Source organism: Musa acuminata, chromosome BXJ1-8 (assembly GCF_036884655.1).
Source record: "Musa acuminata AAA Group cultivar baxijiao chromosome BXJ1-8, Cavendish_Baxijiao_AAA, whole genome shotgun sequence".
NCBI lineage: Eukaryota > Viridiplantae > Streptophyta > Magnoliopsida > Zingiberales > Musaceae > Musa > Musa acuminata.
In genome coordinates, this window is record NC_088334.1 from 23,346,054 (window position 1) to 23,358,221 (window position 12,168).

General features: G+C 40.9%; 1 protein-coding gene across 1 annotated transcript; it reads left to right on the forward strand.

Annotated features, from left to right (window-relative positions):
- The first annotated feature begins 720 nt into the window (after positions 1 to 720).
- Positions 721 to 1,943, forward strand: LOC135587683 (phospholipase A2-alpha-like). The gene is made up of 4 exons (XM_065079349.1): positions 721 to 1,063; positions 1,174 to 1,219; positions 1,301 to 1,426; positions 1,542 to 1,943. The coding sequence occupies exons 1-4, from the start codon at positions 923 to 925 to the stop codon at positions 1,715 to 1,717; spliced, it is 489 nt and encodes a 162-aa protein (XP_064935421.1). The 5' UTR covers positions 721 to 922; the 3' UTR covers positions 1,718 to 1,943.
- Positions 1,944 to 12,168: the final 10,225 nt, after the last annotated feature.

Genomic DNA, 12,168 nt, shown 5'->3' on the forward strand with positions numbered 1-12,168 from the left:
TCACCCCATTATGAAGCTAAAACTTTAGATTTATCAGGCTAATGAATGAATCTTGGATCTTTAACTTGCCAATATGGTCTTAGAATTACTGTCTCTGTTCTCTGTCAAAAATAAATATCCAAAACAGAGAACAGGACTTTTGAATCATCAGCAAAGTACCGAAGAACCTGCAATTTCGCAAGGATGCTATGCGCTGTAATAAGTTGACATCATGCTTGCTTATGCTCTGCAAGGTGGACCAGCGGCATTTTTTTTAATTTTTCTCTTGAATCTGGGAATCACGTTAGGAGTAAGCAATAATAGCCAGATTGTGCCACATGCCCAAATGATGGTTCATAAACGTATAAACCAACAAGCTATGGTTATTAATTTTAGAAACTGTTGTCGGTGGTAGCATGATTTACCAAGTACATCAAGCTGAAGCTTTTTCGCTGTGATGTCTGAGCTCACGTTCAGTGATATTAGAACTGCCGTGACTTATAAAAGCACAACCTAATAATAAAGAAACCAGGATAGGTGCGGTCTTCATCTGAGGCCACAGAGTCGTAAGATATTTTGGTGTACTACTGTTTGGTGAAGCCTTTATCACAAGGAAAAATCCACTTAAGTTGGTTGGATGTGTAGATATTCTTCCATGATGACCCCACGTCATCTGATCCTGAGTCATCCAGCCGTCTGATGAGATAAAGATTGGGAGATATTTGATCGCTACCCATGAGCTACAGCACAAAAGTTAGTCACGGGACAAATAGGACATCGGAACGGCATGCCTCCTCAGTTCTCCCTTCCCCACATCGCCATTCCCCCTCCCTTCTCCTCGCTATAAATCCAGTGATTGAGCAAAAGCAAACTCATCAAAGCTGCTTCTTCCTTTCTGTCTGCATCGACATATAGTGTGAGTGCGAGAAATAGAGAGATCAGAATGGGTGGAAGGGGGACGGACAAGTCAGTGATGAAGCTTGCCGTTCTTTTCTTCAATTCCTTTCACGCACTCCTGCTGTCGACTACTCCCGTCAACGCACTCAACATCGGCGTCCAATCCGTCAACGTCGGCATCTCTGCGGTCTGCACTCTCACATATATACCACCGCTTTTTCTACTTGCTCCTCAGCGTGTCCAATGTCGCTGTTGCTTTCAACTACTTGTACTCAATTGGAACGCTATTTTTTCCAGAGCAAGCAGCAATGCAGCAGAAAGTGCGAGTCTCAACACTGCAATGGTAAGACATTCTGTCGTGTTGGATTCAGGATTTGGACCGAGTGTTTCTGTTGGCTTTGCTCATGGTGATTGGGTTGCACAGTTCCTCCTTTCTTAAGATACGGAAAGTACTGTGGTATTCTGTACACTGGCTGCTCAGGGGAGAAGCCCTGCGACGCACTCGACGCCTGCTGCATGGTCCATGATGCCTGTGTTCAATCCAGAAACAGTATGTGCACTCTTCTCTCTTCTCATCTCCTCTCTTCTCCTTTGGAGCCTTATTACTGCCATTTCTTTGTGTCAGTACCATGTTCTGATCCATGTTAATGAATTGATGGATACAGATGACTACTTGAGCCAGGAGTGCAACCAGAACTTCCTCAACTGCATTTCCCGGGTGAGGGAATCCGGAAAGGGTTCGTTCAAGGGGAACAAGTGCATGGTGGAGGAAGTGGTGGACGTGATCAGCCTGGTAATGGAGGCGGCCCTGTTGGCCCGGAGGGTTCTTCACAAGCCGTAGAAGAAGATATATGAAGAGAGACGATCCACGGCATTGTGGGCCTCTCTAAATAGGTTGCAACACCACGGCAATTGCTATTCGTCTTGTTGGTGATAGAAGATTCACACACTGTTTGGTGGTCTCGCTGTCTCTTTACCTTTGTTATACTTGGCGAAATGTGTGACCATTGTGATATTGACTGCATATGGTTCGTATGATATCCTTAGAATCCTTTTGTTTCTTATGACTTTCTTATGGTCGGTGTCAAAAAAAACCTTTTTTCTCAACTTTCTCTAGATTCATTAGAAAAAATTTCAAGAATGGGTGTACATGTCTCCAATGGACTCACTTGGTTTCATTTGGAAAAGTTTGTAAGAATACACAAGAATGTTGATTTTGGACTCTTTCACTCGGCTATTGCCTTCATGAGTGACCTCAAGAGTTTTCCAAATATCAAAAGCTGAATCATAATTTGAAACGTGATTAAATTTATTTTTGTCAAGTGCACAATATAAGGCATTCATAGCCTTTGCATTTAGAGAAAACATCTTCTTCTCCAAATTATTCCAATGGTTCATTGGAAGAGAAAGATATTTCAAATCCATTTTCGACTATATGCTATAAATTCAAATCCAAATAAAGTAAGAAAACTCTTATTCAAGTTTTCCAACAAGTGTAGTCCATCCCATTGAAAAAGAGAGAACGAATGAGAGAGTAACCCTCTTGAAAGCCGAAAAGAGTCATTTCTAATTGAGTATTAAACCAAAGTAGAAAATCATGGCTCTGATACGAATTATTAGGATTGGAGCGGCACTAAGAGGGGGGCGGGGGGGTTTGAATTAGTGCAACAGATTAAAACTTATAAGTTTGAAAATAATTTCGTAAATGTGTAGAGATTTTGATTCGACAAATAATGACTTGGTAAAAGTAGCTCGAGTAAAATAATGAGATGAAAACCAAAAGCTTCCTGTTATGTAAATAAAGGTTTCAGAAAGTTAAACACTCACACATTCAAGGAACATAATAATTTAAAGTGGTTCGATCAAATGACCTACATCCACTTGTGAAGCCTTCTTCGATGAGGCTCCCAACTTCCACTAGTAAATCACTTTGAAAGGGAAGGACCAAATACCCCTCTTACAACCTTTTTACAAGTGGTTCACACTCTTACATATTTTTCAAAGAGAAAGAGAGAGGTGAACACTTAAGCTATTGAAAACAAGACTTTTGCTAAAACTTTTCTCAATTTCTAACTTCTCAAAAGGTTGTATTCTCTGTTGAGAATTGATGGGTATTTATAAGCCCCAAGAGGATTCAAATTTGGGCTCCAAATTTGAATTGCTTTTAGGATTTTTGGTGCTGGCGGGGCCACCGCCTGTCAGTGTCTGAAATTGACAGTGTACTGGAGGTGCCACCGCCTAGTCCAACGGTGCGACCACTAGACCTCTCAGGTGCTGGGCGGTACCACCGCCCAATCCAGCAGTTTGCTAGCGATGCCACCGCTGGAACTCTCGGGTTTTAGGCGGTGCCACTGCCTAGACTATTTTAACTCACTGGTTGGGCTCCAAACTTGGCCCAAACTAGTCCAAACTTGGGCCCAATTAGCTGTTAGAACCCTTGCATATAATAAACTTAGAGTTAATCTGTTTAGGGGATCGGCCTCCTTAGAACTCTATAGGGGTTCCTCCCTCCAAGTTGCTGCTCAAAGGCTACAAAAAGATTCATCTATTGCTTATGAAAAGAGGAGGAATACATGACTATTTATAGGGCTTCTAAACCCTAACTCCTAATAGGACTCCTATCAAGACTCCTACTTCTAACCAACTCCTAATAGGACTCCTACTCAAGACTCCTATTCCTTTACAACTCCTAATTCTTCTCTAAGAAACAACCTCCTAACCCTAGCCGACCTCTTCACCTCTTTAATAGGGGTCGGCTTAGGTAGGTTTTACATGAATGTCCCATTCAATTAGGACTCTCCAAGCTAGAGTCCTAACAGATCCATCCTCTTCAAATCAGCCTTGTCCTTGAGGCTGATGATTCATGAATTCTGAGAATTTGATCTTCAAGTCATCATAGTTCTCCTAAGTGGCATCTTCTATTGGTAGGTTTGCCCACTGTATTAGCACTTCATTAGTGGGTTATCGTCGTTGAGTCACAATCCGTTAATCAATAATGGCACTTGGCTGGGTCTGGAGTTCTCTTTGGGTAGTCATATTTGGTGGGTGGCTTTAGGCGGTCTCCAAGCACCTATTTACAACTTTCGTCTACTGTTGGTTTGTGAGTGATATGTCATACTCTTTTTCAATTTAGTACCCTGCATATAGAATAACTTTGTCCAAAATCTGCTCTTGAAGATGCAAGTAGAATTTGTCACAAGCATAATGTGTCCCTTATAGTATAATTCTTTTGAGTCCCGATTATAATGAGCCACGGGGCTTGATGTTTCCTCTAATTTTTTTATGATCTTACTGGTCTTTGAATCTTCCTGCCATTCCATCTTAATATCCTCAAGGATGTCACTGGTCGGGAGTGAAACGGCCAAAAATTCAACTTGCTCAGGTAGCCGTGAAAGCGCATCTGCAACAACATTCTCTTTCCCCTTTTTGTAAGTTATTTTATAATCAAATCCAAGAAGTTTTGTTACCCATTTTTGCTGCTCAGGGGATAATATCATTTGCTCTAAAAAGTACTTGAGGCTTTTATGGTCGGTTTTAATTTGAAATCGTCGACCGATCAAGTAGGGTCTCCACCTCATTGCTGTGTGCACAATGGCGAGTATCTCCTTATCATATGTTGACATATTTTGATAGGAGGGAGACGATGCCTTACTAGTGTATGTGAATGGTTGACCATCTTGCATGAGAATGACTCCAATTTCGACTTCAAATGCATTGGCCTCAATAATGAAGGGTCGGCTGAAATCTGGTAGTGGTAGCCCCGGCATCATCGTCATGGCTGCCTTAAGTTTGTCGAAGGTAGCATAGGCTCTGTCCGACCATTGGAAGACATCTTTTTTTAGTAGGGAAGTAAGTGGTGCACTGATCTTTTCATAGTTTTTCACGAACTTGCGATAGTAGCCTGTTAAACCTAGAAGGCCATGTAGCAATTTTATGTTCCTTAGGGTCGGTCAGTTTTGCATTGCTCTAATTTTGAAGGGGTCCACTACCACACCTTCCTATGATATGATATTCCCAAGATATTCCACCTTCTATTGAAGAAAGTAAAAATTTGTAGTGGTTGTTGTGTGTTCAAAAGGTGATTTTCGGTATGTCTTCTTCGCACACTCATATTTGATGATACCCGGATCAAAGGTCTAGTTTTGTGAAGATTTGTGCTCCCTTTCATCTAGCAATTCATCTACTATTAGAATAGGGTATTTGTCCTTGATGGTTATACCATTGAGAGCTCGGTAATCAATACACAATCGCCATGTTCCATCCTTCTTTCGTACGGGGAGCACTAGTGAAGAGTAGGGGCTGTAACTTGGCCGAATAACTCCTGTTTCAAGCATTTCTTTTATAATCCTTTCTATTTCATCCTTCTAGAGATGTAGATATTGATATGGCTGAGTATTTGATAGAGATTTGCCTAGAAAAATCTTTATACAATGATCATGCCGATGGGTAAGAGGCAGGTTGCGCAGTTCGTCAAATATATCTGAAAATTCAGCAAGCAAAGGAAGTAGATTTAGATCATCAAATTCTGTTTGCTCTCTCTTAGTTTGCTACTCAAGTTGTATTAAAAATTCGCTGCATACTTTATGCAAAACCTTCTCCATTTGTTGTGTGCAAATCGTCGTTACGTTGCCCCCACATTTCCTATGCAGTATCACTTGTTTCCCCTTATTGTAAAATTTCATAATTAGTTTCATAAAATTTCAGGAAACATCACCTAATGTCATCAACAATTCAATTCTGAGCATAGCCTCGTATCATCAAGAGGGAGGAGGAAGAAATATACAATTATCTCTTGGTCCTACAGCAATAGTTTCACTCGCGGGCGCCTACGATCATACTTTAAAATCCATCCGTCGGTGACCTTAACGTCAAGCCTACTGCAATTCTTGATAGGTAAGGCCATCCGGATAGCAACCTTACTATTTAGGAAGTTATTAGTACTGCTTGTGTCGATGAGAATAATGATCAGTTGTTGTTTGAGAAGGCCTCCAACTTTCATCATTTGTGGGTTTGAGTAGCCGGCTAGTGCATGTACCGTAACTTCGGTCGGTTGTGGCTCTTCTTTTGTATCTTCTTTTTTATATTCAAGGCCCTCTTTTGGATGTTCAATGACCTCTTCTTCTACTAGTTCAATCATAAGAAGTCTCCCTTTACTACAGCAATGCTCACGGCTCTATGGCTCGTCACAATGCCAACATAACCCCTTCGCATATTGCTCCCGAAGCTCTTCTCTTGTCAACCTCTTTAGTGCAGGGACTTAGTCGATAATAGGGGGGGCTAAGGGCTTTAGTATTGCTGGTCGAGGAGTGACCCTAGTCCTTCGAGCTTCATGGTTCAATTGCTCCTCTTGATGTCGTGCGAAAGAGATGGCTGCCATAAGCGTGTACGGTTGTCGTGCTTTTGTTAGGATCGAGAGCACTAAGAGGGGGGGGTGAATTAGTGCAGCGGAAATCTTTCAGCGATTAAAAACGAAAGCTGCGTTCGTTCGATAAAAACTATTTTGATGCAAAAGCCAATTCTAAGATTACTTATGATTAAGTGTAGTTTATGTCTAAACACAGTTTGCGTCTAAGCGCAATTTATGCAGTTTGCAGTTTGCGTCTAAATGCAGATTGCGTCTAAGCGCAGTTTGCATCTAAGCGCAGTTTGCGTCTAAGCTCAGATTGCGTTTAAGCGCAGTTTGCATCTAAGCGCAGTTTACGTCTAAACTCAGATTGCGTCTAAGCGCAGTTTGCGTCTAAGCGCAGTTTGCGTCTAAGATCAGATTGCGTCTGAGCGCAGTGCAGTTTGCATCTAAACATAGTTTTACGTCTAAACACAGTTTTACGTCTAAACGTAGTTTTACGTCTAAACGCAGTTTGCGTCTAAACGCAGTTTTACGTCTAAACGTAGTTTTACGTCTAAACGTAGTTTGCGTCTAAACGCAGTTTTACGTCTAAACGTAGTTTTACGTCTAAACGCAGTTTGCGTCTAAACGTAGTTTTACGTCTAAAAGTAGTTTACGTCTAAAACATAATTTTACGTCTAAACAGAATCAAGACGTAAACGTAAACTGCAAAGAAACTTGTTCGCAGAAATCAGTTTGCAGTTATAAACAGAATCAAGACGTAAACGTAAACTGCAAAGAAACTGTTAGGATCGAGAGCACTAAGAGGGGGGGGGGGGGGTGAATTAGTGCAGCGGAAATCTTTTAGCGATTAAAAACAAAAGCTGCGTTCGTTCGATAAAAATCAGTTTTGAAGCAAAATCCGATTCTACGATAACTTATGATTAAGTGCAGTTTACGTCTAAACGTAGTTTACGTCTAAACACAATTTACGTTTAAATGCAGTTTGCGTCTAAACGCAGTTTTACGTCTAAACGTAGATTTACGTTTAAACGTAGATTTACGTCTGAACGCAGATTTATGTCCAAACTCAGTTTATGTCTAAAACGTAGTTTTATGTCTAAACGTAGATTTACGTCTAAACACAGATTTACTTCTAAACGCAGATTTACGTCTAAACTCAGATTACGTCTAAAACGTCTAAACACAGTTTGGACAGTTTTACGTCTAAACGCAATTTTATGTCTAGAGGCAGTTTCAAAGAGATCTGAACTTAGAAACTCGTTCGTAAAAGCGCAGAAGACAGTTTTGCAGAATCAAGGCGTAAACGTAAACTGCAATGTAAATATCGCACGAAAACACTAGTTTACGTCTGAAAACAGATTTGGAAAGATCAGCACTTAGAAACTTGTTCGTGAAGACGCAGAAGACAGTTTTGCAGAATCAAAACGTAAACGTAAACTATAATGTACGAAAACACCGATTTACGTCTGAATGCAGATTCTGAAAGAACAGCACTTAGAACTTGTTCGTAGAAGCGCAGAAAGCAATAGTTATGAAGGAGGTTTGCAGTAATGATAAAGTGCTCAAAATAAACGCAAACCAGAGATTTAGAGTGGTTCGGTCAGTCTTGACCTACTCCACTTTTGGCTTCCTCCACCGACGAGGTCACCGACGTCAACTAGAGGCCTTCCTTCAATAGGCGAAGGCCAACTGCCCTTTTACAGTTTCTCTCCTTTTGACAGGCTCAGGAGACAACCTTTACAGACCTTTCTCTCCTCACTTTACAATTCAAGAACTTGAAGAACAGAAGGAGGAGACTTAAAGGCTTTACAACACTTTTGAGCTCTTAGAATCACAGAAAAGATCAAGATTTCGGTGTAGGTCTGTATCTTTTCAGTGCTGAATGGGTGGGGTATTTATAGGCCCCAACCCAATTCAAATTTCGAGCTCAAAACGATCAAATCCCGGAATTCCGGGATCAGGCGGTTGCACCTCTTGACTGGAGAGGTTGCACCGCCTGGCAGAGCTCGAAGACCGAGCTCAGGCGGTGCCACCTCTCTACCAGGGAGGTTGCACCGCCCAGTCTTGCTCGAAGACTGAGCTCAGGCGGTGCCACCTCTCTGTCAGGGAGGTTGCACCGCCCAGTCTAGCTCGAAGACTGAGCTCAGGCGGTGCCACCTCCCGGCTGGGGAGGTTGCACCGCCCAGTCTCGCTGGGAGGCTTAGCCCAGGCGGTGCCACCTCCTGGCCTAGGCGGTTGCACCTCCGGGTGCAATCAGGGTCCGAATGGTTAGTTCCATTCGGCCCAATTTCAGTCTTTCAGGGGCCCAATTGCCCCAAGATTAAGCCAATGGGATCACCTCCCATTTTTCAACTTAATCAATGTGCTAACTACGATTAAATCTAAGACAATTTCTGCAGCTTTGCTTCGGTGCGTCAATCGCTTCTTCCGGCGAGTTTCCGGTGAACTTCCGTCGATCATCCGATGAACCCTCGGTGATGCTCCTGCGGACTTCCGGCAAACTCCTGGACTTTGCGACGATCCACTTGGCAAGTTCCGACGAGCTTCGCTTGGCAAGTCTTCTGGACTTCTCGGATCTGTTCTCGCAGAACCTCCGACAACCGTCCGAACTTCCGTCGAACTCTCGAACTTCCAATGTGATCATGAACTTGACTCTGGCGCAACTCCTGCTGCTTGTCTAACTTTCATCGTAGATAATCCTGCACACTTATCTCAACACATAGATTAGACAACAAATGACAATTGACTTCATCATCAAAATTCGAGATTCAACAATCTCCCGCTTTTTGATGATGACAATTAATTGATAATTGAGTTATCCTTAACTCCCCCTGTCTATATGCCATAGTTGAGATAAGTCAATCTTGAATTCAAGACCTAAGAATTCAAGTGACGTATTGATAAGTTAGATCAGTTAAACTTATCAATACTCCCATCATGATACTCATCATGATGTATCTCTTCAAAGATGATATCAAGGCTTGACATACATCAACAAGTTTGTATGATTGTGTTTATAACTATTCATCATGTAGTTTAAACATTATCATATAAAGCTGTGAAACACTATTACATGATGCACACATTTGAAGTATTCTAGCAAGTTTTGCATTTTCTTCACATGATCAATTTAGGGCATAATGCAAACTTCAGCACATGTTCATATGTTCATATATTTCTTGATGATGCAAGGATGGCATAATCATAGCAGTGTTTATCAATTCATATATTTCTCCCCCTTTGTCATCAACAAAAAGCATAGTAATTATGATACCAGGAAATAAATATTAGCAAGCTTATAGAGGAATTTTTCGTAGATTGCTTTAAAAACTTCTTCCCCCTTTATAAAGATTGCTTTAAAAACTTCTTCCCCCTTTATAAAGATTGCTTTAAAAGCTTATAGAGGAATTTTGGAGTACATACATATCACTTCATCAAATTTATTCATGAAAGTGTACGAGAAAATCTGTTTTATAGCATTCGAATAAATAAGATGCATTCGGACAAGATTTTGTTGCAGATTTTCACATAGAAACTGTTAGGATCGGAGCGGCACTAAGAGAGGGGGGGGTGAATTAGTGCAGCGGATTAAAACTTTGATTTTAACAAAATCTTTCGTACGTTAAGAACGAAACTTGAGAAATTTAACTTGAAGGCGTATTCTTAAAGTTGCGCAGCAAGAGTAATAAGGAACTAAAGCAGTAAGAAGATTTGCAGTAATGTAAATGACAATAATAAAAAGCAAACCAGAGATTACGCCGATTTTTAGAGTGGTTCGGTCAAATGACCTACTCCACTTGCGAGGCCCCTCTTCGATGAGGCTCCCACCTTCCACTAGCAAGTCTCTTGAAATGGAAGGGTAAACACCCCTCTTACAACCTTTTACAAGCAGCTCAACCTCTTACAAATTTTCAATAAGAAAGAAGGAGGAGAACTCTCTAGCAAATTGAAAATAAGACTTGCTAAGACTTTCTAAGACTTTTCTCTTAATCAAAATGCTTCTCAAAAGTTGTAACCTCAGTTGAGATTTGAGGGGTATTTATAGGCCTCAAGAGGATTCAAATTTTGGGCTCCAAAATTTGAATTCTCTTAGGGTTCCCGGTGCTGGAGGTTCCACCGCCTAGCTAGGCGGTGCCACCGCCCAGCGCTCGGGTGCTGGACGGTGCAACCGCCCAGCCAAGGAGGTGTCACCGCCCAGCCAGGCGGTTCCACCGCCTGGCTTTCCGATTCATTGGTTTGGCTTAATTTTCGCCCAAACCAAATCTGACTTTGGGCCCAGTTGGCCCCTAACCAGGATATAGGATTATCTCTTAATCCTAATCCTAATTACAGGTGAACTACATAACACAAAATAAACATCCTAAGCAAGTTTTTTAACCGCGAACGTCGAGTCTTGTTCCGGCGAGCTTTCCGACGAACTTCTTCCGACGGACTCCCTGCAAGCTCCCAATCTTTGTGATGACTTTAACGAGTAGCCGAGCCTTCTTGGTGATCTCCGCGAGCCTCCGACGATTTCTTCGGCGAACTTCCGACACGTTCCCGATTTCTTCTCGGATGGTTCCGGCAGCATCTCCGATGATTCTTCGGTCTCTTAAATGTCCATCGAGCTCGACTCCAGTATCCTTGCTTTATGTTTTCTGGTTATCGTAGTTAATCCTGCACACTTAACTCAATAATATGGATTAGATCAATTAACCCACCAATTGATTATATCATCAAAATCCGAGATTCAACAATCTCCCCCTTTTTGATGATGACAATCAATTGATGACGGAGTTAAACATAACTCCCCCTATCTATATGCCATATTATGAGAAGATAAAAACACTTGAATTCCATCCCATTGGATTCAAGCATAACCCGATAAGTTCTAATCATGGAACTTTATCGTTATCCTCATTAAACAATAGTAAGTACGAAACTTCGATGAAAATCATAAGTTAAATGATACGGGACGAGTTTTGCTACGATAGAAGATAAAGATTTTCAATATAAATTTCATGATATCAATCTTGTGATATTTTCAAGGATTTGCAAGTCATATAAGACATTCATATCACACAGAAGATAAACATTTTCAATATAAATTTCATGATATCAATCTTGTGATATTTTCAAGGATTTGCAAGTCATATAAGACATTCATATCACACAAGTTTTTGTAATTCATATTAGCCATGCTATCGTTCTGGTGTAAGTCATCACTTCTCCCCCTTTGTCATCAACAAAAAGAGACAAGCCAGCTAATTGATGATCATAGAAAAAGGTTTAGCATTTATCAAAGTTCATCATTCAAATTTGCCAGAAATAGTTTATCCAAAAGACATCATCATCTATGCAGATTAAGACAGTAGTTATCTAAAGGAAAGATCAGTTATCGTATAATCGATGACAAATATGAACTTGTTTTTTTTTTTTTAAAAGCAAACAGGACAGAATAAAAAGATACATCAATTTAATCCTTAGGAGGTAATCCACAGTGCTGATACATGATATCTATTTTTTCATTCATCTGTCGTAGTGTCTTCAAAATTTCAACTTGTTGATTCTGAATTTGTTCTTGCTGTGATTTGATCTGAGATAGCTCCGCCATAATGATATCTTCAGAGGAGGAAACAGGAGCTGAAGGTGCTGCTCCAAAGGGACTAGGAGGAGGAGATTCACTTCCCATAAGAATTGGTGTTTCGGGTTGTTCTATTGGTGTAGGAATTGGATCCATCCTTCTAGGCTGCCTAACCCATATGCCATTGCTAAAAGTGCACCTAAGTTTTTTTAGCAGGTTTTTATTTATTATGTTATATCGATCATTTTGAATAGATTCTTCATCGGGTGGAATGCAAATGTCATAGGCATGAAGAATTCTAGTGATTAACCTCCCATATGGCAATATAGTATCTTTAGTCATAATTTCCTGCATGTGTTGGCGAATCAAGTACCCAAAA